Raw genomic sequence first — 26,052 nt, 5'->3', positions numbered from 1 at the left:
ATTTAGACAACTTTTTACGGCTATGTGACATCAATGATGTGAAGAGATTTAAAAAAGCTCATTTTATCTCGGTTTGAATAAGTGGACTGAGGAGGAATCTTTGAGATTAGATATAACTCTATATTGAAATGACTTCATGCTGAGTTAGTGTCTCTTAAATAAACAGAGAAGTGTTATGCTCTACACGTGAATAAATTTGCCATCAAAGAATTTAAAAGATAGCAATACGTGAATATATCAACTTTGTGAAACCCGATTTTTCTTTGCTTTTTTACACAAGAAATGCATGACAGTTTTACACAGGCACTTTCTGTGGCTCGCTTCTCTATGTTAATAAATTCCAAAGAGTTGTGCACACCGGCACAATAAAAGTATTCAACCGTGGATCCAAATCTCAGGTTTCCCCCGTCCTCCTGATTTCTTTCTCCCTCCAGCTTATTTGCTTTACCCCTATTCATTTTATCTCCCTTTGGGAATAAAGCTACAATACAAACCAGTGTGTAAAATAAATAAGGTTGGAGTAAACAAGACTGTAAAAGAAACGCATAATATTCAGCGCCTCAGAGATGCTTGACAACACCCATACAGCCATTATATGTTCTCGTGTAAAATCTCATCCATGGCATTTATTTTTGAATTGATGTACATCCCATAAACGTCTGTGAGGGCATTATGCGGTTGCCGGGAAATTGTTCCTTGCCATGTTTTGCATGAAAGCATTATGGAGTGGTCTGACTGCTAATATCCCGGTCAATCCGAGGCTTGTATGAGTCCAAGTACATTAGGCTGATGACCGTCGCCTGAAAAATGCTCCTTTGCGCATGAATGACTTGACTAATAATTTTTGGATGAAGTTTGACAGCTCTGTGCAGCTCATCATGTGTCCGGCCATTCAGCAGTCTATCATCTCTATTAAAGACAAGGCAATCTAAAACGAATCTTGAGACCATCGGATTAGATTCAGATGAGCTTAAATTGACTTTGCAAGACAGAATATGGTACATTTACAGTGGGGAACAGCAAGTCTTGTAAGAGACGGTCATTTTGAGTGAAAATAAATCCAAACTGGTCCTTTACGCCAGGGGCTTTAGGCCCATTGTACCCTACAGCATTACATTGGATGCCAACAAGGACAACAGTGTATCATTCTCAAGGATTATGAGGATTTGATAAGGAGCCTTTGTGAAATACTAGCCCGCACTTGGAAAACTGCTGAACAATATTTTTAAGAAAATGTATCGTTGTCCTTTGGGAAGACGTTGGCAATTATACCTTGATCCTCTATGTTGCTTCTTCAGAATCATACGGAGCAGTCGCACAGGTAAGAAATGACAACGACATCCAAGACACAAAAACTGCACGTAGATGTAATGAATTCCTTATTTGTCAAGACGCAATAAATTCTGCATGATGTAAAGTGTGTAGATAGAGAAACACAAAACATATCTGACAGTTTAATTAAGGGTATTATCCTAATGGATTTGTGACTCATGGAAGAATAAAACGAGCGATTGTGATGGGCAAGTGTGCGGGGGTAATGAAAACCGTGGCGACAGAAGTGCAGAAAGAGCGTTTTAATGGACCACCAAACACCATGCCTAATGATGCAGGATCCCGATTCCCAGTCACGCCGTACCAATACTGCCAACGACTGTGAGCTTGCATAATCGGAACCATTGAGATCTAAATGAGGGGAAATTAGCATATTGTCATTCAATTCAATCATAGACGGCCATCAGGAGTCTCGGAAGACGGGGTGAAGGTGATTTAGTATTTAGGGACCCCGAGAATCGGGCCTGGAGAAGGTAAGACGTGGCAGACGGTGTGAAGTGCCAGTGAAAACATGGCTTGCAGCGGATGAAACTCCCCGATCGGGTGACCTTTCACCAGCATGCTAGTGTGCCACTGAGGCTGGGTTCATTACAATCCTGTTGAAAGTCTTGCTGGAGGCCTGAACACAATATTGTCCTCTGGGAGAGCACCAAAAAAGGTTAAGCCTCCTATCTCAAAGAAAGATCTTGCCTTCTTGACCTCATCCTGCTGTTTGTGCATTATTTGTTTATCGGTATACACATGCAGCCACAGAAAAATATTAGATACCATTTCAAAATTATTTTTATTATTTGTTAATTTACTATTTACAGGTATGTTATTAGGTAAAATGGTCATTTTTGTTTAATTCTTAAAACAATTACCAATATTTTTACCAAATTTTTGTCGTTTTATAATTTATTTGTTGATTTATTTAAGAAAGATTAATTCAATGCTATATTAGTTTTATTCTAGTTTATGTTTATTATTATTATAATTTAGGTGATTTTAAATAGTTTCAGTTTATTTTTGAGGCAATGTTTCAATTTTAATTTAGTTGAAGGTTCTCCAATAATATTTATGGCTAGATTTTATTTGATTTCAATGAACAGAACCATTAAACGTATATATTTTTGTAAACTAAAATAACCTTGATAATCTTTCACATTGCTGTTGGATGACTTTATGTCACTCTTGAGGCGTGTACACACAGTACAGTATGTACAGTGGCAAGAAAAAGTATGTGAAACTTTTGGAATTTCATGGTTTTCTGAATACATTTGTCATCTGATCTTCATCAAAGTCAAGGATATCGACAGATAAAATGTGTCTAAAATAACAACACAATTTTTTTTGATCTTTCATGTCCTTATTGAGAACAACCAAAAATAACTCGATGTGCTTGTGGTAAAAGTATGTGAACCCATGAGTTAATGACCTCACAAAAGCTAATTGGAGTCCAGTTTTAGCACATCTGGCGTCGTTACTAAAGATAATACGTTTGGAGGTGTGGACTACAGCTACTTTGACTGATAAAAAAACCCTCAAACTTTTGGTGTTTTCTTTGCACAAGAATAACATGTTTATGTGAGCCATGCCTCGCCAAAAAGAGCTTTCAAGAATTGTTGATCTACATAAAGCTGGAAAGGGTTAGAAAGTAATTTCAAAGACTTTAGATAATCACCAATCTACAGTTAGGCAAAGAATCTACAATGAAGGCACTTTGGGACTGTTGCTACTCTACCAAGAAGTGGGCGTCCAGTCAAAATGACATCAAGAGCACAACGAAGACTCATTATTGAGGTAAAGAAACAACCCCGAATGACAGCCAAAGATTTGAAGGCATCATTGGAACTTGAACAGAGCCATACACATGAGACAAATCTTAAGGATATGACAGATCTAAAGCAGTTCTGCCAGGAAGAATGGGCTAAAATTCCTTCTCAAGGATGTCCAGATCTCATCCACAGCTACAGGAAGAGCCTGGTTGAGGTTATTGCTGCCAGGGGGGTCAACCAGTTATTCATTCTAAGGGTTCACTTACGTTTTCCACTGCCATTTTGAATGTTGAACGAGTGTGTTCAATAAAGACAATAAAGACAATTATGTTGCTCAATACCCTTGACTTTGATGGAGATTAGACCACATTTTATGACAAATTTATTCAGAAAACCATGAAATTCCAAAAGGTTCACATACTTTTTCTTGGCACTGTATACACAGAAACACACAAAAACACAATAAACATTTCAATAAATGTAGGTAAAGCTAAAACAGCAGTAAAACACAAGTCGCCATAACATTCAATCTTTCTATTTAAAACATGCTGCTTTTACAGCAGAGGGAATCCCCATCCTATAATGAATTGTGTGATATAAATGTGGGCGTTGGGTTGCCAACTGGAACTCAGAAGGGTGTAAGAAGCGATCCTGTTAATCATCCAAATCTTAAATGAGGGCGCTCATCTGTTATGGAAAGAATGGCTCTGGGAGAGCCTACCAGGAATGAGACTAATTTCAGTATTTCCAAGAATCCAGAAGCATAAAATCAGTGTTGGGGATTGGCTCTGGCTTTTATTGCAATATGAAAACTTAATGAGCTATAAAGAACTACATGATATGTAAATGAGCTGGAGAAGAACTTCTGTAAATCAGATGCTATATTACCCTAACAGACTTTTAGTGAAATGCACAATTAAAAGGGGATTAATAAAGACAATACCAACCTGAAAAGCTCCCAAGCTTTGGAGCGATCATATCCCCACCGTCATAGATTTCTAATGAGTCCCAGTTATGTTCGGTGGCAAAGCTCATGACTTGAATCTGACAGGGAAATATAAAGATACGTGAATCATTTGAAATGAGAAACAACTACACAATTAGAAATAAAAATCCCATATACGAAAGAATGCTATATTAATCCTTAGAGCTGTGAAGGAAACAGTGCAGACATATTTCTGAAACAACTTAAACCGATTACATAGAAACACACAACACCTTTCATAAAGCGAGTTTTAAAATGCTAAATTTAACGTCACTAATGTTTCTTCCTCACCACGTGCGATGAGCTCTATTCCAGCAGTGCAGCTTTACTGTGTTTCATGAGATCAGATGTGGCTCTTTTGTACTTGCCTGGATGCCGGCACCTTCAGTAACAGCGATCTTCCACACACAGTTCAGGCTGTTCCCATAAGGCTCCGGGAAGCCGGGGGAGAGGATGGTGCCTCTCCTTTCTGTCAGATTCCCGCTGCATGGAACTGTGGAGCAAAACAAGAGGGAAAAATGAGCTCATGCTGAGCACGGAGGAACACAAGAGCCGGCTTTGAGTCCTGTGAGACAGACAGCTGACTCCTCTGACACGGGATCTGATTATGCCTGAGGTATCGTGAACCGAACCCATCATTGTCTGTATGGAAATAATCTTTCAGGGAACATTTTGTTTTTAGGATGTCGCTCTAAGAAATCAATTCACCTCAGTTTCTGTGAAGCCTGTTCTTTAGTAGTGGAAGCTCACCATATTATTATTAAAAGCTGATTCGATTGCTGGGTTGTAACCCATACTTGTCCATTTGCTTATTCGGCATGTGCAGTATTCATAATTATGACAATCTCAAAGTTTATTAGTGAACGCTTTTAAAAGGTATTTTAATAAATAAATAAATAATATTAATTATTATTATCATTATCATTATTGTTGTTGTTGTTGTTGCTTTGTTATTATTATTATTATTATTATTGCTGTTTCAATCATTGTTTGAACATTAATAATATTACTAATAAATAATATTACTACTACTACAGTACCATTACCACTACTACTACTAATAAAATAATAATAATAATAATAATAATGCAGCTATTGCTATTATTATTGGTATTGTTGTTATTTTTAATAGCTAATCGTGAATAACAATACTTATTATAATTATTATATTATTTATTATATGTTTTATATATTAATTATTATTATTATTATACTTTTAATAGCTACATTATTATTATTGTTATTATTATTATCAATATGATAAAAAAACAGGTCCTTTTCTTTTTCCCCACTGGATATGCTGCTTAATTTAAAGCAAAATCGGTTAAAAACATAATTTCATGTGTACTTTCATTCATTGTTGAAACTGAATGTAGAACAAATTCTAATCTGCATGTTACAGGCTAAATTTATTTGATTTCTGTTAATATTTAATAGATATCAATCTTTTGATTTGTTATTGCTAAAGGGAATCTTTAAAAGCTGACGAAAGGAAAACAGAAGATGTATCTTGGGAAAGCCACAGTCGTGACAGCTTTACAGACCATGACAATGCTCAGTATTAAAGTCTGAAGGTTAGGCCTCTGAACTGAAGGCTGTGGCCCAGAGGCCCTTGGACTCGGCGTTCGGTCTCTTGTGGACGGGGTTACAGAAGGAAATATTAACCAGAGGGCTGACATTCTAAATCCTCACGGAGGATACTGCCATTTCGTCAACCAGCGAAATCTTTAACCCTCATTAGTTACCTCAAGGTTACACAGCCACTGAAACCCTCACATTTACATCCCCAGAAGGATGTCTTCAGAAAGGACATCTCTATAAATCCACATTTGAATGACGGCACTTGTTAAGAAGTGAAATGGAATTCGTAATGTCCGTATTGCTGAATTGTTTAGCTCTGAATAAAACATGCCTGCGCCTACCGCGGCCAAAAAAACAGTTCCTCACCTATACAATTCGGGATGGTGTCATTCCATTGTGCGAGTGCATTAGGGACGGCGTGGCACTTGATGGCTTTGGATCCCTGGAGAAGGTACCCTGGGTTGCACTCGAAGCGAACAATGGAGCCAGCGGAGAACTCCGAGCCGATCCGCCTGCCGTATCTGGGCTCCGGAATGGAGCTGCATTGGGTATCGCTGGTACGTGGGACGGCTGGTGATAAGGAAACAGATCTCTAATCAAAACTGGACAGATGTGCCATATGGTGCCTGGAGAACACGCACAATATGGCTCTGCTCCAAAACCTAGCGAGCTGCCCTGCTGTCCACCATCACGGACAGTTTTTTTCATGGAGCTTGTAGCAATGCATTAGGAGATTTCCTTGTCTGCGTTGGATGTGTGTGTAGAGAACACCGTGAGCCTTTTACTTTTTACCTGGTTGAAATGTGATTTAGGACTCTCTTTACAGAAAACACAAAAAATGTATCTCATCCGTCTGTATGCGCATCTTCATGATCCTTGTGTGTTTGCGAAGACTCGGCTTTGCTATTTTTTCTTTTGAATATTGGGGCAACATGGTTCTGCCTTTGTTTGTGCCTTAACTTTCATCTGACGGATGTGGATGTATAGGAAGAGGCTGGTGGGACCATCTACATCACATGGATGCCTCCATGAGCCAAATGAACTGTCCTAACTGTCAGAGAACATTTCTCATACACCCGCGCGCTAAGAATCCGTTAGGAGAGATAGAAAGAGACATAAGCAGGCTTGCTGAGGTCAGCGCTGCTCAATGAAAGATTTTTATTGTATCTTTTCATAAGGCAGCTGATAAAGGGACTTAAAAAGCATAATTCATACACTTCATTCATTAGATCTTTTAAACAGGGGGAAATGCGTGGCACGACCTGCAGCATGCTGCTATATGGTGAATCAGGGATGAATCAGTTAAATGCCATGGAAATCAAATGGCGTAACATGCCCTTCTGCACTTTCACAGAGCAAGAAAAAAAGGAAATGGAAAAATCGTAAAAACGCACGAGGAGGCAACCCTCAAAATACCCATGAGAACGGCTCAGAAATCATTCTTTCGTTCGCCTTTACTTAGAGCTAAATGCATTACAAATTATATCAAATTCAAGCCTCTTCCTCATTTGACTCTATTGTGTATTGGTTATGACATTGTGATTGTGGCTGTTAACTTCTCTGTGTGAAATATAAAAGGCTATTTCCCACAGAAAGAGGGCTCAGGCATACTGATCAGCAGGCCAGCCTCTACACTTTAAAATCATCAATTCACTGCAAACCTCCGAGTCCATGCCTGAAATGGATTTCAGCTTTCATTCTTGGTGTTTTTTTGATGATATCATTCAAATTATATGACTGATTAAAATAACATATTAAATCCCTTTATTAATGTATTTTGGTAAGGGTTTAAATGCCTTTTAAATATAGTATGCTTACTATATTAGAACATAAAAATCTATTATAATATTTATTACTTTAGTAACGCTTTACAATTCGGTTGCATTTGTTAACATTATTAAATGGATTAGCTAACATGAATAGCAATGCACAGTAAAATTATATAATATAAATAAATAAAATATTTTTTTAGAGATTCAACCTTACTGATATTTCTCCAGCGATAATGATGGCCGATTATTCAGAGTGATATCTGCAGATACCGATTCTGAAGAATAAATTTAAATTTCTTCACTTTCTAAATGTTAGTTATTCATATAGTGACTATTAATATTGATTAATATTACACTGGTGATATGTCATAACATTTTCTATATACAAAGCACAAATTCTTTGCATTTTTTTTTACTATTGGCTCTGGGATACTTTTAAAACAGCCGATGATCTATGGCGATGAAACATCACCAGCCCAAAGTTGCTTTTATCGACTGATACCTATTATTGGGCTCATTATTGCTGCATCTCTAGTTTTGGCATTTATCCATCTTTAGTAATGTTAGGTAATGCTAATACAACAGTTCATGTTCAATAACTAATAGTAGTAAAGTACTAAACTTTAATAAAGTAGTGGGTGTGAAAATGACGGGGCCGTCTGACTTGCATAACTGGCAGGTGCTTAAAAAAGCAAATAACATTATATTGGATAGCTCTCATCCTCTCCATAATGCATTTCCAACCCTTCCTTATGGACGTAGAGTTCATGTAACCAAGACCAACAGACTTAAATTCTTATTTGTACCTTGTGTAAGCTTGATCAACGCAAATAGAAAAAGGTACTTTAACATGTGTATATACATTTATACTTTTATTTGGTAACACTTCAGAATAGGGGGCAATTGTCACTATTAACTACTTGTTATTATCATGCCTATTATTGGAATATTGGCTGTTTATTAGCACTTATAAAGCACATATTCTACATGACCATACTCTACTTCCCTAACCCTACCCAATACCAAAACCTAACAATTACCTTACTAACTATTAATAAACAACAACTTAAGAGTAATTTGGGGGAAAAGTCATAGTCAATGGTTTGTTAATAGCTAGAATTGCCCTCTATACTGAAGTGTGATCTATTATTCTTTGTGAATTTACTGTGTATTTGTCCTTGTATTCGATGTGTGTTGACTCCATGCTGCAGAACAAATTGACCTTAAGTGGGACAATAAAAGTGACTAAGATTAAGACTAATGTTAACAAACACAACCTTATTGTAAAGTTTTACTTTATTAAAACTATGAATAATCATAATCACTATTTCAATTTTTATTATGTGCATCATTTTCACCAAATATGAGACATGCGATCTGTGCAAAATTCAAAGGGAAACTGAGAAGTATTATTGGTAAATGGCACATAGAGAGTCATTTTCAATCAAGCTGTTATTTTGCGCCAATTATGCAATTTTATAAATTTGAAAACGTTTCCTGTGATGCATGCATGCTTATCCACTGCTGAAAATAAACTAGTGACAAGTAGGAGAGCGAAAAGAAAGTTTTATAAGTGTTACATTTTTATTAGTTCACTAAAGTGCCTACAGTCGAGGAAACTGGCAGTTCTGACATATAAGACAAAAGCAAAGGCTAGCTTAAAAAGCGCTTAATGTTTGGGATTTGAAGATTAAAAACACAACCTCAACTCCATACGGTGACCCGATATTGATTGAAAGTTGTGTATGCGCTTACCTTGGTAAACAAAATGGAAACCTTTGGCGGACGGGCCGTTTTTTGCGCTGAACCTCAGCATGATTTGGTTAGAGGTGGCCAAGGGCAACGTTTCCCCTGAAATAAGACAACACAGCTGACGTTAAAGTCTCGCAAAGACTCTCGGAGTTGCTTGTGAAAGCAAATGCGCTGTAACAAACTGTAGTCTTAAGGTAGTGTACATGACGAATGGCTTAATAACTTCGATCAGCCTCCGGGCGAGGAGAGAGGAGGTCAGCAACAATGGGCCTAAAACTGATGGATACTGAATGAAAAACTTCAGCTGTCTTCGCCATGCTTGTGGGTAAATAAAAGAGAAACCTCAAAACAAACTTACCCAAGAGCAAAACTATGAAGTTTGTGATGCAAAATCAACGACTTCTACCAAGTTATCTCCAGAGTAGGAAACTAATATAGACGACAACAGAAATGTTAACTGTGAGGCTGTAGTGTTAAATACTTTAAATGTGAATTGAGTGGCCTGTCGGGGTTTCTGGCCCATTGCTCAAAAGCTGTGATAGAAATGATATGAATTTACAGCACTTCCCGAAGGATTACAGTGTTGTACAGCCGACCATGAAGATATACAGCATAAAAATGCCATACAAACAGTTTGTGTCCAATGGCCGTCATCAATCCTGAAAATACTATGGAATTAGCCGTGATTTTCTTTCGCTGGCCACTTTATTACCCTTCACTCGATAATACCAGCAATAATTCAACAGGAATCTGCTTGGATAACATTGTCTTTTCCTAAAGAATAACCAGAGTCTGAAAGAGCAAAACAACAAGCCAGGGCCACAGATTTCAGTTTCACAATGTAATCGTGTATTTGGACACTTTAGCCACCTAAAACTGGTTTGAATGCCTTTGAGTTACTGTTGATAGCATGATATCAAACCAGAAGGAAACAGCACAGACACAGGTTTCAGGATAATGACAATGTTGCTGGGCTTCCTTGTCATGAAATAGAGTAAAATTTCACACACTTTCTCTTTTAAAATTCCCAACAACATTCAAATGCTTGAAGTGCATTTTTTGTGTGCATGTGGAGGACACTAGGAGTCATGTTAAAGGGCTTGCCTTTAGACAAATGTGAATTGCTACCACATTTTTATTATGAAAAACATTTGATTGAATAGAAATGTGAATATTATGATTTAAATTCTGGTTTGTACATTCTAGTTCACAAAAATACTACAAAGTATGTCGTCTCTTGAAAATGTGCATCCTATTTTGTCACATTCATAACGTGTGAATTTTTCTTTCTTTAAAAATAGAAAACTTGACTCGATCATCATAAACAGATCAGGTTCTTAATAAACACATTCTGTGAGAATTTATATTTTAAGTTTTTACTGAAAATATCACATCCATAACGCTAGAATTGCCCGGCTCCAGCCTTTAAACATAACCATCAGTGTGATGAAACCAGATTGTACTAAAACGTACAATTGAGATCATACAAATTGATATGAATTAGCCACCTCATGAAATAGTTATGAATTGCAAAGAGATTGTGTTGATATAAATGATCTCAAAACCAACAAACATATAAAAACCCTAAAAATCCTTTTCTTACAGTGTGACTTGGTTGTCTACCACTGTTTTTGGCTTCACTATATATTTTGTACAAATTTAGTGGAAATTGAATTAACTAAAAATAAAAAAGACTAAAGTTTGCCCGTGGGTTTACTGACTGTCTCTGGATACAGTAGAAAAGTGAAACGATAAAAAGCAAACACAAAACTATTAGCAAATGTTTCCCAAAACCAATTCTCCCCCTCAGACTTAAACCAATAAACCTCACTTGAGACCTCGTTCTCTGCTCAATTGTCTGCACTTCATAGTCTTTTTTACTTTTTCAAAAGTCAAACAGGGAAGCTTGCTTTAGTTCTTTAAAGGGTTGTGAATTTCAAAGCAAACTCAAAGCAACCAAACTGGGGGGAATGTAAAGCTATTACTTACCGGAATGAGAGCCAGCCAGTGAGCTCAGCAGCCTGGAATTGTGATTGGGCCCATCAAACAGCTCAACGGAGTCGTTCATGGCTGTCTGGAAATAGGCAAATTGCCCAAACACCACTGAGGAGACAAAATGAAAAGTGTCGAGCGTGTTACTAGCAGCCACTGCTGGGGGGTGATGAAGTCCGGTGAGTTTAAAGACTAAACGTTACATAAAATTCCCATTGACACGCTCAACTCAGAATGACGGTTTTATAAGTGTTCATATCATGCTGTCTGCACAGAAACATGTTTTACTTTGCCACGTCGGCCCCCTCCAGATAAAGTGGTGTACAGAATCACATTTACTACAGTAGAGGGATTTGATTACAAAAAGCATGCCGTAAAATTTTTAAATGAGTCTAAAGCCATAAAGCAGAACTGTGTTTATAGATTGCAACAGTGTTATCCGAAAAATGCTGTGATATTTGTAATATACAGTCAGTTATGTTTCTGTTACAAGCATACTCAATAAAAGAGAGGTCGTCCTGTTTCATAGTGTAGGGAAAATTAGGTTTTCGGTCAATACACAACACTCATACCCCCGGTTTTGTAGTTTTTACTTTTATTGTGGTTTTAAAAATAAAAATAAAGATAATGCGCATCCAAGACGTATATCTACTGTATATCGAAGTCCAGTATTACTATCTAATACCAACACTGTATTCATGTTCTTCCTGTGTGTGTGTCATAATGTATGCACCACATGCATGTTTGGTCACGACTGGTCTATTCCCTCTGACCTGAGACCATTATGAAGCTGTGATTAAACTTGTTGGCCTGCCAGAAAACGACACATGGCTCACACGGTAGGGGACGAGAATCTGGTGAAATCACAGAGACATGCTGTGCGGGTCAGGTGCCGATACGAGAGCCAGCTAAGCTGTGAGGTCACACAGGGCGCTGAGATGACTCTATTATCTCCTCCGTAATGGGTTGGCAGTCCTCGCTTTAAACTCAAACACTATTGAAGAGCTTGAGGCTCATGTTTGTAGCTCTGTTAATATTTCTGTCAACAGTCATTCAGCAAAGTTTTTGTTGAAGGTTTACTTGCACTGCAGTGTCTTGATCTGGGGGGAGATACGTGGTTTTCAGAGATGTGGTTTGGAAAGGCTGCTTGTTATGCAAGACCTGTACGGATTTGTAATGGATTTAAGTCTGAGGCACTCCTAAAAATGTTTCAACTACTCGTCTGGCATAATAAAGTGAATCTTGCCAAACCTATGAAAAACATGACCAGCCACTTTTAAAATAAAAAATAATGCAGTCATTTTGTAATTTTAATATAATTTAAATTTTAGGTTCATGTTTTTATATACTAAAATGTAAAATTTGGAACGTCACATTCTCTTTGAATTAAAAACTATATTTATAGAAATACTATATTGAGAGGAACCACAACAAATGCAACCATTATGATCACAATATAGTATATATACATTTATGAATTTGATCTAATTTGATTTGATCTTAAATTGAAACCACTAGTAAAAATCTATTACAAATCATATCCTTAATGAGGGTATTAAAGGTAATATCTAAAAGTATAATATTTGTATCTGCTTATATGCGTTAACTACACAGTAATTACAGTGTTATAAACCCCAATTAATATTTCACATCTAAAATCGCGTGGAAAACACTAGCTGCTTCCTTTCTCTGGTCAAATGACCCATGGTGCTCGCGTAAGGTTGAAGTATTTCCATCTCGATACAAAAATCTTCACGCCGCACAGTATGCGCGTCGCTAGCTGTTTGCGCGTGGCTGCCCCGTGTCTACATTTAAAATAACGAACTTGCGAGCTCAAAAGACGCGAATAATGATTTGCCCCTTACTCGCCAATCATACTGAATGAACGGTTAAAATATGGTATACTTCATTTACTCACCAAACTCTGCAGATACTGTAATGTAGGAGGAGCACGTCTGGCCTGTAGTGTAGTTAAGGGGGTAATTTGGGGACAAAACCACCCCCTCTGATCCACTGTACTGCCCACCACATGGTGCTGAAAGGACACAAACATGCATCAACCCTACAGGCTCATATTTACTCTTCAGACCATATGACATTAGGGCATGAGGTCATTTTCATGAGGGTATTACATCTGAGATGACTAGAGATTGGAGAGCGCTCCAAATTTTCAAAGAGGACACAACGGAACAGAAAAGTACAACCGATTTCATTTTTCCAACGGGATTTGTTGGATTTTATAAATCTACTGCCTTTGTGCTTCCTGGAGTCAATCTGTCACGAAGCAGAATGTAGGAGAACTGTACTTCAAACAGTGACAAACCAAAACAAATCATAGTAGAAAGACAGCAGTCCAGTCTCTGGTTGATAAATATCAGTGACATTTTACGATGCGACTATGTGGTTAAGTCGCTGGATGTTTAGTCATCAGGGTCCCGTCGTGTTGGGCGCCAGATGCTGATTTATTCCATGCTATGAAGGCTCTCGGACTAAAATATGATATGATTCACAATTTATGTTTTGGGGTTTAAAGTGTTTTGCGTTAAAGAGTTTCGTGTTCAGGCAATGAAAGTGAAAGGTTTTGTAGAATGTGGAGGCAGGAACTTCATTATTGCATTTTAATAGTCAAGCTTTTAAACGATTCACGGCTTCCAAATTCATATAAATTAGCAACCTCATCCAAAAATGTATGACTTCCTAGCACATTAGGCTGGATCTGGGCATTTAAAGTGACCGTGAACTACCTTACTATTTGAGTGTAATCACAGTTCAGGCCCAGCGGGTTTGTGGAAATTGTGTTGATCTGTATTCGCTAAGACACCAGATCACAACATCCTGTGCCAAGCAGTTCACTTAACTCCCAAACAATTATGAGAACAGCAACGTCAATAACACAATATTGGAAAATGTACATACCTTTATACAAGCTTGGGTTAATTTGGTTGGGATAGACATTGATTGTATCGGTCAGTTTTATGGTAGCGCCGTTAAAATATCCGGCATTAACACATCATGACATCTGTAAGGAGTGGCTATTGCTCGAGCCTCTGACGGGTTTCTCTGTAAAACTGATCTGTAATCCGTCCGTGACCGCGAGGAGGGAGTATTGAGGAGGAACAGAAAGTGAGGACTATAAATCATCCGTGTGCTGGTGCATTGGCGTGTGTTATCTCTTTATCATGATCGTAATGGGTGGAAGCTAAACGCTTAGCTGTTTGACTGTGCATGAAAGAAAAAACTGCTGAAAATCTAGCGTGAAGGTCACCGAACGGATTATCGATGGTGCCAAGTGTAAAAATATGAGGTTAAGACGGTCAACAAATTCACGAGTATTTGTGGAGATATTTATCAATGTCAAGGCTTATGTCACACCTGGACTAGAGTGTATGACCTTGCCAACAATGGACCACCTGTGATCACAGGCCACTTGACATGTTACAATGTTGACGTAAACAAGCCTGAACTTGCATGTATATGGAATAGTTTTGATATATGTTAATTTCTATATAAAAAATATGTATTTGAAAGGAACCTTGAATTAGTGTGAGTACTGCCTTATGCATTGCATCATGCTGACCTAGAGAACTATCAACTGTGGTGAACTTTAGACAGCACAAGGTTAAAAATCATCAAGTACTGCGTGTACCTAAACCCTGATCTAACCCTGCTCGTAGCGTCTTTATACCCATGCCAACGAGTAACCTGGCCTTCCAAAATCCCAGTCCGCGCCACCTGTGATCTCCGGGCTCCGGCTGTACTGCTTTCATCCCTCAGGTCTCGGCAACAATGATCTTCAATTGAGATTCCTCGCACATCAGTCCCATGCTAAAGCCTCTAGGCTCTGGCACCCACAGGTCTGTTGCTTCATCTGCCTCAGAATGCCTCTGTGAGATCATGAGAAGCTGGTGTCAGAATGCAGCTGAGGCTCTCAGTTTCTGCATATCAAACTCGTTCCTGTAGCTTTGATCACATCACCTTCGACTCACGTTCGCCATGAGGAGCCTGTCTAGAGCTATACACGCACACACGTACGCACAGTTGTGCATGTTTGTATGCAAGTGGGCATACTCACACTCACACACTGTGCTTTTTGTTGGGAGATTTGCATTTGGAAATGTACTATTTCACACAGAGACACAAAGTATTTTCATTTTTCGATATATTTGCAAGGAAACACTGTGGTTTTATTTATGTCTTGATTGAATCTTGATTTTAATCAGCGTTTATTCACAAATTTCTTGATGCGTTATGTTGTTCCAAATAAGATATAGCATCAAATATGATATATTCTATATTTAATAGCAAGCATTTTAATGTAATATGTCTAATAACACAGTTTAACAAATTGTTGCTTCGCCCAACCTTTTATAGTTCTTGTACAATTATGTGGTGCTTACTATTGGGGTAATATTTATTTTCATATAGCATCAATGTTTTGATTAATATTTAGCTCAAGAAAATATTGAACAATGTCAGAAAATTCTAGACATTTCTGTAGCACAGGGAAGGTGGGTGACTACGTCTGGAACTTGGTTTATGACAACAGTATTAGTCATAAAAAATAATAAAATAAAAACGATCAAGTGTACAGTTCTGAAGTTTTGGATGACTCATTGTTAGTAACTGTTATGTTAAACTGTTGTTTTGAGCTCAGTGTAATGCCAGAACCTTGTAATGTCTAGCACGAGAATAAATACCCAAATGTGTGAATATATATACATATATATTTTGGTAAACCAAACAAGTACCATTTGTAAACGAGTACTGTGTATGAGTAATGAAGACATTATCTTCCAGGTTTGTATTAAGAACGTTAACATTATTTATAGTTAGCAGTGAACTATAAATGAGACATCAAATAAATGTAAAAAAAGAAAATTAGGAATTTTATATTTAATGCAAAATAACAACCACAGTAAAATGTTGAATAAATTCCACAAATTAAGTTTAATTGTTTTGAGTAAAAAACACAAACTATATTTACAGAACACATCAACTGCAAGTAACATTAAATGACGATCAACGCAACTCTTCTCGGTCTTCTTCTTTTCTTTTAATGGCGGGTTGCAAACCAACATGTTTAGGTGTATATCGCCACCTACGGCACAGATGTGTGTTACATAAGGGTTTTCAGTACTTCGGTGGATTGTATTAAAAATCGCTAAAAATCTATTTTAAAGAAATTCATGCAACATCAGGTAACATGCCGAGACATGAATATTGATTGTCAAAAATTTATAAATCCATCATGTTTCTTCATCCTTTCTGCGTTATTTCAAGGAAGCCAAATGTGTTGAGCTTGAATTAAACGTTAAGACCGCGTCAGTCTGCAAGTAATGTAAGGATGCTGAGATAAAAGAGTTAAAGTTCGAACTTCCGAGAGCTCGGCAACGCCATTTTGCACCCTTCTTTATTATTGAGTGGAGTTGACGTATTTCCTGTTCGAGAGTGGAGCTCCACTGTATGTATGTAAACATGTAAGTTCTGCATTAAAAGAAAAAAAATACTCCATCGGCTGCAGCTAGACCCCTCTCCGAAACCCAAGCACTATTTTTGCCTTCCGGGTTTAAAATCCTCATCTAGCCAACGTCAAAGATGTGACGTGGCGATGTACTATAGAACATCGATGACGCATCGGTGTCTCATTATTATTCACAAGACTGTGTTTTCTTGAGCAATCAGAAGACATTTCTTCTAATTATTCAGGGCAGTGCCTTGTGATTGGATCGCCCGTATCCCATGCGGGAACCTTTGTTGGTTTTTAACGGCTCTTTTTCTCACAGCGTTCACACCCATTTTGATTGCACCTTTCAAAAACGATAGTGAGGTAGAATGTAACAGAAAGAGGAGGTTTCGTGACGCTTTGTGTTCTATTAAACGAGATAACAACAGGCATGAGGTTTGTTTTTCTTTTTGATGAATGATTTTCTTGAAGACTAAGACTAGCATTATTTGATTCAGCCATTTCAAAAGATGGATTTTCAGTGTAAATGGCAATTTTGGTGGAATTATATCAAGATGAGCCAACAATGTTTGTCAAGAACAAACCAATATCTCTATAGATGGTCTTGAATGTAAATGAAAGAGGAAAAAACCTTGAGGTTAACATACAATTCAGCCATTTATATTTTTAGGTCTCCCATTTTGTATTCATGAAACGCTTCTCTCGGAGAGCAAATGTGACTGTGTCGAAAGATCATAAGACATCAAAACTCTCACATTATCCCACATGAGAACAGGTCACTGCAGAATAACTGTATCTTGTCTAAGACGGCAGCTCATTAGCCGCAGTTAGCAGTTTTTTGTTGTTCTCAGACTGAATGCGTGACTAACCACAGCGGCCCGTGTGTTCCTGCCTCACATATTCACAGAAACGACAGCTGTGCCTGCCACCTGACCAACCCGACCGCACTCGTGCACAGCCGTGCGATAAACACGCATCCGTGAGGAGACACACAGAGGGATTTGGGTTTCTCTTGAACAGAAGCAGCCGTGTCTCCTGACGGCCTCTGAGAGGCGCCATCCCACCACGCTGTCATTCCCCCACACCCAGCCGTGGAAGACTCCTCATTCAACGGTCTTTTAGTTACTATGGAAACGAATAAAAGATCTGTTTGGGTGAGAGAAATAAAGAAAGAAAGAGCGGAAAATCCTTTATTATTCAAAGGGATCTCACCTCTTTCTAATAAGTTTTGTCCAATAGCTTGGGGACGTGCCTCAGGGGTAGCGCTGGTATCCCAAATAGCGGTGAGAAAATTACAAGCGCTTAAAAAAGTGGTCACTGCGTACCCGTCACCGATTTTTCAAAGACATGGCTGTGCTGTTTTCTCACAAAGTCATTGCTAACAACATTAAAGTCAATGCTTTTGTTTAGACCTGGCCTATTAATAACATGTAACTGTGACATTTAACCTGAAAGCTGATGTGTGTGGCGGATGCATATAGATGCTGTTTCCATGCATGCTGCTGCTGGGAGAGAGGACTTTAACATTCAAACAGAGTCTTCTCAGTCCTGCTCATCCTGATCTGCATATCCGCTATAAAGCTGTCCGTCTACCTTCACTCAGAGACACCAAATGACTGACAGACAGAAACATAAACATATACTGTATATTCAGATTCAGAACTTCACATTCTTTGTGTCCAAGGAATCTACAGACCATCACTTTCTGCATGAAAATCTGTGTAATGAACTAGAATGGGTTTGAAATGTGCATTATCATACAAAATGGATGGATTTAGGGGCCGTTTACACAAGATCATCTTCAACAGAAAATGCAAAAAATGTATGCGTCATGGCTGTTCATGGAGATGGAAACTACGTTTTGAGGGACTAAAAAAGGAAATTTTGAAGACTGGTCTCAAAGTGCAACTTTTTGAAAACATCGCCTTTTTCGTTTCCATGTAAACTGCAAGACGTAACTTTCCGATGACATCACGCGCATGCGTAATACGCGGTCGGTCGCGCGAGTATAGAGGGTGTAGACGTGTCGTCACTTTACTATGCCAGCACGCAGGCGCCCTCATTGGTTGAAAAACACGATAAGAGTGAAATGCAATTCCGCACAACATTTCAGTGTCCAGGAACACCTGATTCCTTTGTAAGTCATAGGGAAGTCGTAAGGATCACCGTCGAGTCCAGCTGCTTGTAATTTCAGATAAGCATTGCTTCTTTTAGTCCCGGTTTCTTTGTTTCTCCTATTCTCCTCAGCCATTTTGCTGTGTGTTTTACCATTCAGGGGAACGTGTCCTGGCACTCTAGGGGGCGTGTCCCGGCATGTTAACCTGTGAAAGTGACGTGAATGTTTACCCTCTATAGCCAAAACAATATGGGGGCTTCCCCTACTGTGAGCTCTCGCCGCTCGACCATGTATTACCGTTTCCTCAGCAAAATGTGGATTTGCTGCACCAATAAGGCCAGCAGAGACACACTACTTACATTCGCAGACTTTAAACACACATATACGTCGACCTACGGTATTAAAAAGCACTTTTGGCTTATAACATTGCATGTGGCCTGATGTGCATACTACAGCGTTTTGATCAGTTTTCCTGGATCCGTGTAAATGCAGAAAGTTTTGATAACGTTGTCATGTGTACTTGAAACTTAAAAAAAACGCAAAGAAAAAACGTTCCCTTTTTTCATCGTGGCCTTGAATGCATTCACATATTCAGCGATTTGCAAGGTGACCGGAAGTCATTCATTTACAGTGAGGGATTGAATGTTCTGATGCCGACCATTTAACTTTAAGGAAGACAATGGAGCTGTCATGCTCTCCAATGAGATACTGTAGATATGTTTTGGCGAGATAAAGAATTTAACATTATTGTGAGGTTTGCTGTGTAAGATTTGTGTGTACCCACATTCAAGGATATCCTTTGTTACGATTATAAAGCTTTGAAGTCCATACAATGTCAGAAATAGATGGCAATGCAAGCAATTTATTTACGTCATTTTGACAAAGTCTTCTGTTCACAAAATAGATGTCATCTTTATTTTTGGTAGGATTGTATATTACTTTACCTCCACAATCTACATTCATAATACACCTCTGTACTCTTCATCTATTTTAACAATTGCATCATTTGTTTCTATTTGTGTTTCTTATGGGACTAACTATAATAAAATAGCAACTTCTTAGTAATGTAACTTTCCTCTGTGAAAGGACTTTCATACCGTCGCCATTTTGCGCATTACAATCATTTCTCATTCGTTTTTAATCTTCTTTTCATATTCTCTGCGTGGGCCCGCTTATGACTGTCATGTGTCTGCGCCACGGCACATGTGCATCACACGCGTGCGTCTGTTCATACGACTTCACACCCCATTAACTCTCAAATGATCTTGTTAAAGTAATTATCCTGGCCTGAGGATCCTGTATATCAGATATAGTTTGCGCATTACGTGCATTGTGAAGCACTGGAGGTCGACACGCCGGATAAATGTGCCGTCGCTATGCCTCTCCTTGCTGAAGGTGACATAAATAACAGATTCCCGAGACTAGAAATAAACTGAAGTGACAGACAATATGATGAAATGGGCCGTGAAACGGCAACATTTGCTTCACATCTCCTTTGCTTTGTCTACACGTTTTTCGTGTCTGCAGCCCGCCCCTTAAAACAAAACCTGGATGCTGCGCTCGCTCTGCTGCCGCCCTCACTCAAACTTTGGCGGGAAGTTTGAGAGTGGACGCCTCTACTAAAAGGTCATAAGTACCCGGAAGCCATTCATCTCATTAGCTTTTGTCCTTTAAGCACTGGGTATTGCTAAACGGACGCTGTAATGGCAGTGAATAAAAGCACGGCGAATGGCTTACAGCATCTCGTCTGGCTTTTCCAGACTCACACCTCTCCATTAAAGAGCTCTGACTGAGGACGGCTAAAAGGATTAACCTCCACATGCTGTCATCTTCAAATCGATATTCTAGGAATGCTGCGAAACATCTTTGTAAAGCCGACGTGTGACCAAGCCAATACTGAGATACGCATAAACAAAGATAAAACGCTGAGACTGTCGTGAATGTTCGATCTGCTCGACCAAGTGAACTAGTTGGACTCCAGCCAGAAGAAAAGAAAATTTAAGCTTATCAAGGAGACAAAGCCTTGTCTGAAAGTTTGAAATGGTTAGAAGGTTAGTTTCAAGTCTGAAGGTTATGTAAGCCTTGTTTGGTTTGAAAACTTTGGCAGTTTGAAGAAGGATTTCAAGTCTGAAGGAATGTGTGCCGTGCTCGGTGGTTGATGAAGTTGTCTTGAGTGGTTGCTAGGCAGATATGTGGTTGCTAGGGTGTGCTAGATGGATTCCTGCAGTATTCTTGGAGGGGGTTGCTAAGGTTTTGCTAGGGTGTTACCAAACGGTCACGTTCTGAAGGTTGGCGTGCAGTTGTTTCAAGGTGGTTTCTAGGATGTTGCAAGGTCATCGGCCAATGACAGTGGTTAAATTTCAACACCGAGTTAAAAAAAAATATATTTAACCCCACTCCAATTATTTACAGCGGGTGGTATCGACCGAGCACCACCTCTGTAGGCTTCAGATGTCTGTGCTAGACATACTCACTTGACTAATCGCGGAGCGAGGGAGGGGGGCGAAAAGCTAATGGATTGTGTGAACATGGGTCTGCCTGCACTCCATACGTCTGATTACCATCAAATAAAGCATCTCTCATGACACAATCAGATGATTATGTTAGCTCAACATTGACCTGTATACGTCTCTACCCCACGGTAACAGCTCATGCATAAAGATGGATGAAGCAACGTGCGGGAAATTCCATCAATGAGGACAAACAAAATGTTCCTGGAGTGCAGAAATGAGGATGTCTCGCAAAGGGCAACCACAGTATTCCATCTCTATCAAAGGAGGTTAAATAATCAAAGGCCTCTACTTAGGTGTGAGAAGCCCTCATTTGACCTTCAGATTAGGGTCAATGATGTTCAAATGCTAAACGCTGCATGCTCTTATCTCTAACATGGTGTTGTTCTTCAACATGCTGGGTTTGAAAAGTGCACAGCTGGCCAGATCAAGCGTTTTCCATCATGTGGTCTCACATTAACACTGAAACACTAGGAACTACTTAAAAGTCAAGTGTGTCATTTCTGCATTGCTTGCAGCGTTAAATGAAACGCAATCTTTTTCTGTCAGACTGCTCTGCACATAACATCATCAAAAAAAACTCAAACAGAGAAGGTACTGGACTATCCGTTTGTCCAGAACATGTTAGATGTATTTTAAACTTGTTTTTTTGTGAGTGTTTCAGTTTGGTGCAACTACAGTAGTGCAATTACATAGTTCACCTTTATAAATTGGCACAGATTGATGAATTCATCAACCAGATTGACGCCGGATGATGAATTATTGATATTTCTTAAAGGTGAAATTTCTGTCCCGCTATCGGTACTAAATGAAAAAATAACAACTCCATCTGAACCCGTTTCCCAAACAAGACAATGGCACCTTTCACAATTTCCCCCTTCAGCAATTTTTCAAAGAAACGTGTACTGTAGAACACCCCCAACTCATCATTGGTCAGAACCTGCAGGACACGTAGACTCACTCATACAATGTCTTTGTTGTTTCACATGATAAAGCTTAGACAATTACATTACATCACTTGCGACTGCAGTTTAGCAAATGTACTGTTGGGCTGCACAATCTATTGATATTAGCGAAATATCGCAAATATGCACATTACTATAGTTTGTTATAACTAAATAATAAAAAAATACAAAAGTTATGTTAAATAGTTTCAAGTTGATTCAGACACCAGAGTGACTGTACTTGATGTGTAGAGGAGGATCAATAATTAGATAGAATGAGAAATGTGTATGTTGGTTGTACATTTTTAAGCTTCTAAATATATTTTGATATAGTTTAAAATTATTAAAGCATTTTCACGTGGTGTATTGCATGTCGAATTATTTAGCAACTTATCGTTTATCGCATTGTTCTCCAATATTGCTCTGCCCTAATGTAATGTGTGTATATGCTGTAGTTCAAATTCATTTAAAATAAACACACTATAAGAAAGACATTTGTTAGAAAGACGTGTGCTAGGACTGTGAAGCGATTACGTGTTTTATTTAATTAATTACATGATGTTCAATTAATTAATCCATAATCAATTTTCTTTCAGAAGCTGATTGTTTTAGCTCGCGACCGGAAATTACTATAATTAAAGACCAAATCAGTTTGGGTACTAAAATTCTTAAGAAATATTATTTTCCTCAAAGAAATAGTACTTCAAGTGAAATGTAAATAAGATGAAATTTTGAAGGGGCAAACTACCAGCAATTTATTGGCATTGTTATTGTTTAACTTTATTTATTTTAATACTGTTGGCGGTAAATTTCATTAATTCACTGAATTCGTTCAGGAATGAAGTAAATGACTCTTTATGAATGAGCCATTGATTAATTGATTCACCCACTTGATTTTCTCAAGAAATTTAGAAACGAAACCACGCGATAGTCCTCAGAGACGCGCAACACTTCTCCTGAGGCTTTCTGGGTAATATTTTCATTGAAAAGCTAGGATAACAGACAATGTTGTCTATAAAATACATCTTAAACTAAATTACTTATTTAATTAACTGTTGTATAAAATCAACATGACATGCACTCTTAGTTTTCTGGAAAACAAAAATAGCAATGCTATGATATTGCCGTTGTGTGTTTGCATAAATAATAAATATGACACAAAAGCTCATTTAGGGTAATTTTTGCACAGATATTGGGCTGGGCAATATATATTGCGATTCACGCTTATTATACATGTCTAAATCGATTCGATGTTTTATGCACAGCTCTTCTGTGAACTACTGCTCTTTGATCAGTAGGAAGTACTGCTCAATCTAAAATCACTACGAGATTGGATAGTTTATAATGTGTATTTGAAAGAGCAACACTCGTCTATCATCATTACCATAAATCAACTTTATTATCATGAAAATACCTGAAAAAGTTTGAAGAACAGCGATACATTATAACCAAAGGCCTTTCCTGGAACTAATTGTTCCTATTGTGTTTTGCATATTCAGAGTTTCTGAGCAAGAGCACCCTCTTTCGGATGTGGCGGCATTTAACCGTGAGTCATTGAGAAACTGAGAGCAGAAGAATCGTAAGATATATTGCCCAACCCTACACAGATATCATAGGTTCTTTCTGACAGTATTCTGTGTGTTATATCACGCAGTAAGTTGTTGCCAGCATCATATTTTTCACCAGTTATCTGTAGAAACGTAAGATGGCCTACTTATGTCTGGGACGGGAATGGGTGCGTAAAAATGTTTAATTGCACTAATGTTCCATAATGCGTAATTTATAATTAACAAGTTTAATGCACAGCCCTAAAATGTAAACAATATAACCAAATTCACACGACCTTCAAATTTGAACTTACAATAACTATGTAATTATTAGGTACCAGGCCTGAACCTAACAACAACCCATATTTAAAACATAGTTACCAGCATTTTGTTGGGCAAATACAATGGATAGGTAAAATAACCTTAACTTAATCCATATCACATCAACCTTACATTCACACACTATTAAATAAAGTGCACCCATTCATCCTTATGTAGATCCAAACCTTGACTGTGAAACAATGTCAAATTAAATTAAAATACAATTTTAAGTAAATCTTTGAAGAACATCCTGGCCACCCTTTTTCGAACAGTAGTCCGTATAACCTTTGTTATTATAACAAAAAGACAGCTGGGGACCGTCACTTCAAATCTATTTCTCAAACAATTGCCATTGTATGCATTGCTATTATATTGTGAATATCATTTTTGAGTGAACTTTTTTACATTTCTTTTTCCCTACCTGGAACCATTCACATTTTTATATTTCGTTACAATTCCACACGGATGAACGAAAACACAGAAGGTTTAAAAAAAGAAACTGAAGACCAGAGTGTGCATAGGGTGAAGCTAGAATGAGAAAGGTCTGAGGTAGACAGGAAATGTGTGGATGAGTGGCACTTGTCACCACCCACGTTTTCTCATCTGTCACTGAGGGACAAAGACCTATGAGCTGCTTTTTCAGAGCTTCTGTCAGCGTCCATCTCTCTCTGAGTAAGCCAATGAGGGTGCCAGACATTTTTCTGATGCCGGATTAATAACGAAGTGTATTGGCAGTGCGACAGAGCAGAACTTTGCACGCAACAAAGACCTAAATCAATTAACTCTCTAGACTGCAAACAACAAAAGCAATAGTGTCTCTGCAGAGACTGCTACTAATGTCTTCGGACGAATAATCTCTTAATCAAATTACCATGCATCAATACTCTGTATTTAAAACTCCGGCCCCATAAAAGCACAATCAGGGTTATAAAGTGAAAAGAAGTGCCAAGCAAAATATGGAACTATATAAGACTACTGTTGAGGTCTCACCTTTACATGTAGGCAGAGGTTTGTCCCATACAGGTTTCCCATCACTCCCAATAATGCAAATGAGAGTGGGAGGGCCAGCAATGGTGTAACCGGACTCGCACTGATAGGTCACGGTCGATCCCAGCTTGTAGTCCATTCCCAGCCTAGTCCCGTTCATGAGGTTTCCAGGGTCAAAGCAGGCTTCTCGTGGCTTTTCTGTAAAAGAATACATCATTCAGTTGGACAATATATTATGTCATCAGTAACAGAATGTTGGTCTGACTCAAAAACAACAATTAGCCAGTTTCTCGATGAGGGGTTCAGCTATGATTTATTACTAATAAAGCAAGCTTACTGACAAATTTGCATTTGTTTAACTATTTTTTGTCTTTTTTTAAAACATCTGAAAGGACAAGTCCACAAAGCCGCCATATTGCAAAAATACTACAAAACAATATAATTGAGACCAAGCTTTAAAAACGTAACAATCCAACAAATGACAATGATGACATCATAAATACAGTCTTTTTTATTAACTATGATCAAAGAAGAGAGTTTATTTTCAGACTGGTCCATTTAATTGTCTCTGTGTGTCCTGGAGCAAAAGAAGATGATTGGTTCTTCCAACTAAAAGGCGGGACTTCTTTCCTAAAACTGGCAAATGAAGCATGTTGCAACCAGAGGTGGAAAATAACGAATTACGTTAACTTGTGTTACTGTATTGAGTAGGTTTTAGTACTTAAGTAAGATTTGTTATATTTAAAATCACATCCGTTACTGAGTAAAAAAACAATGACAACATTGCAAGGAAATAAACGCGATCGAAAATGACTAAAATATTGCACCTGTCCTAAAGGTGAAACTCCATCAAACTATGACGGCTGAAGACAATGAAGTAAACCCCTGGCCATATTTCAGCAATCATTTCAGCTTCAAGACAGGATTATGGACGCTGTGCAAACTAGCATCTTATAAAAATCCTAATGTGCAAGAATGTAGACGTAAGACAT

General features: G+C 38.2%; 1 protein-coding gene across 3 annotated transcripts in view; it reads right to left on the bottom strand.

Moving 5' to 3' along the window:
- csmd1a (CUB and Sushi multiple domains 1a) overlaps positions 1–26,052 on the bottom strand; it is a 313,221-nt gene that overhangs the window by 67,782 nt on the left and 219,387 nt on the right. For all 3 annotated transcript variants that reach the window (XM_056760343.1, XM_056760344.1, XM_056760345.1), the window contains exons 30-36: positions 25,064–25,258; positions 13,090–13,206; positions 11,169–11,282; positions 9,183–9,278; positions 6,022–6,225; positions 4,443–4,567; positions 4,037–4,133 (exon numbers count right to left, since the gene is read on the bottom strand). In XM_056760343.1, coding sequence (XP_056616321.1) covers positions 4,037–4,133; positions 4,443–4,567; positions 6,022–6,225; positions 9,183–9,278; positions 11,169–11,282; positions 13,090–13,206; positions 25,064–25,258 — 948 coding nt within the window. The remainder of the gene's footprint in view (positions 1–4,036; positions 4,134–4,442; positions 4,568–6,021; positions 6,226–9,182; positions 9,279–11,168; positions 11,283–13,089; positions 13,207–25,063; positions 25,259–26,052) is intronic.

The sequence above is a fragment of the Triplophysa dalaica genome, chromosome 11 (assembly GCF_015846415.1).
Source record: "Triplophysa dalaica isolate WHDGS20190420 chromosome 11, ASM1584641v1, whole genome shotgun sequence".
NCBI lineage: Eukaryota > Metazoa > Chordata > Actinopteri > Cypriniformes > Nemacheilidae > Triplophysa > Triplophysa dalaica.
This window is presented reverse-complemented; position numbering and strand designations above follow the sequence as displayed.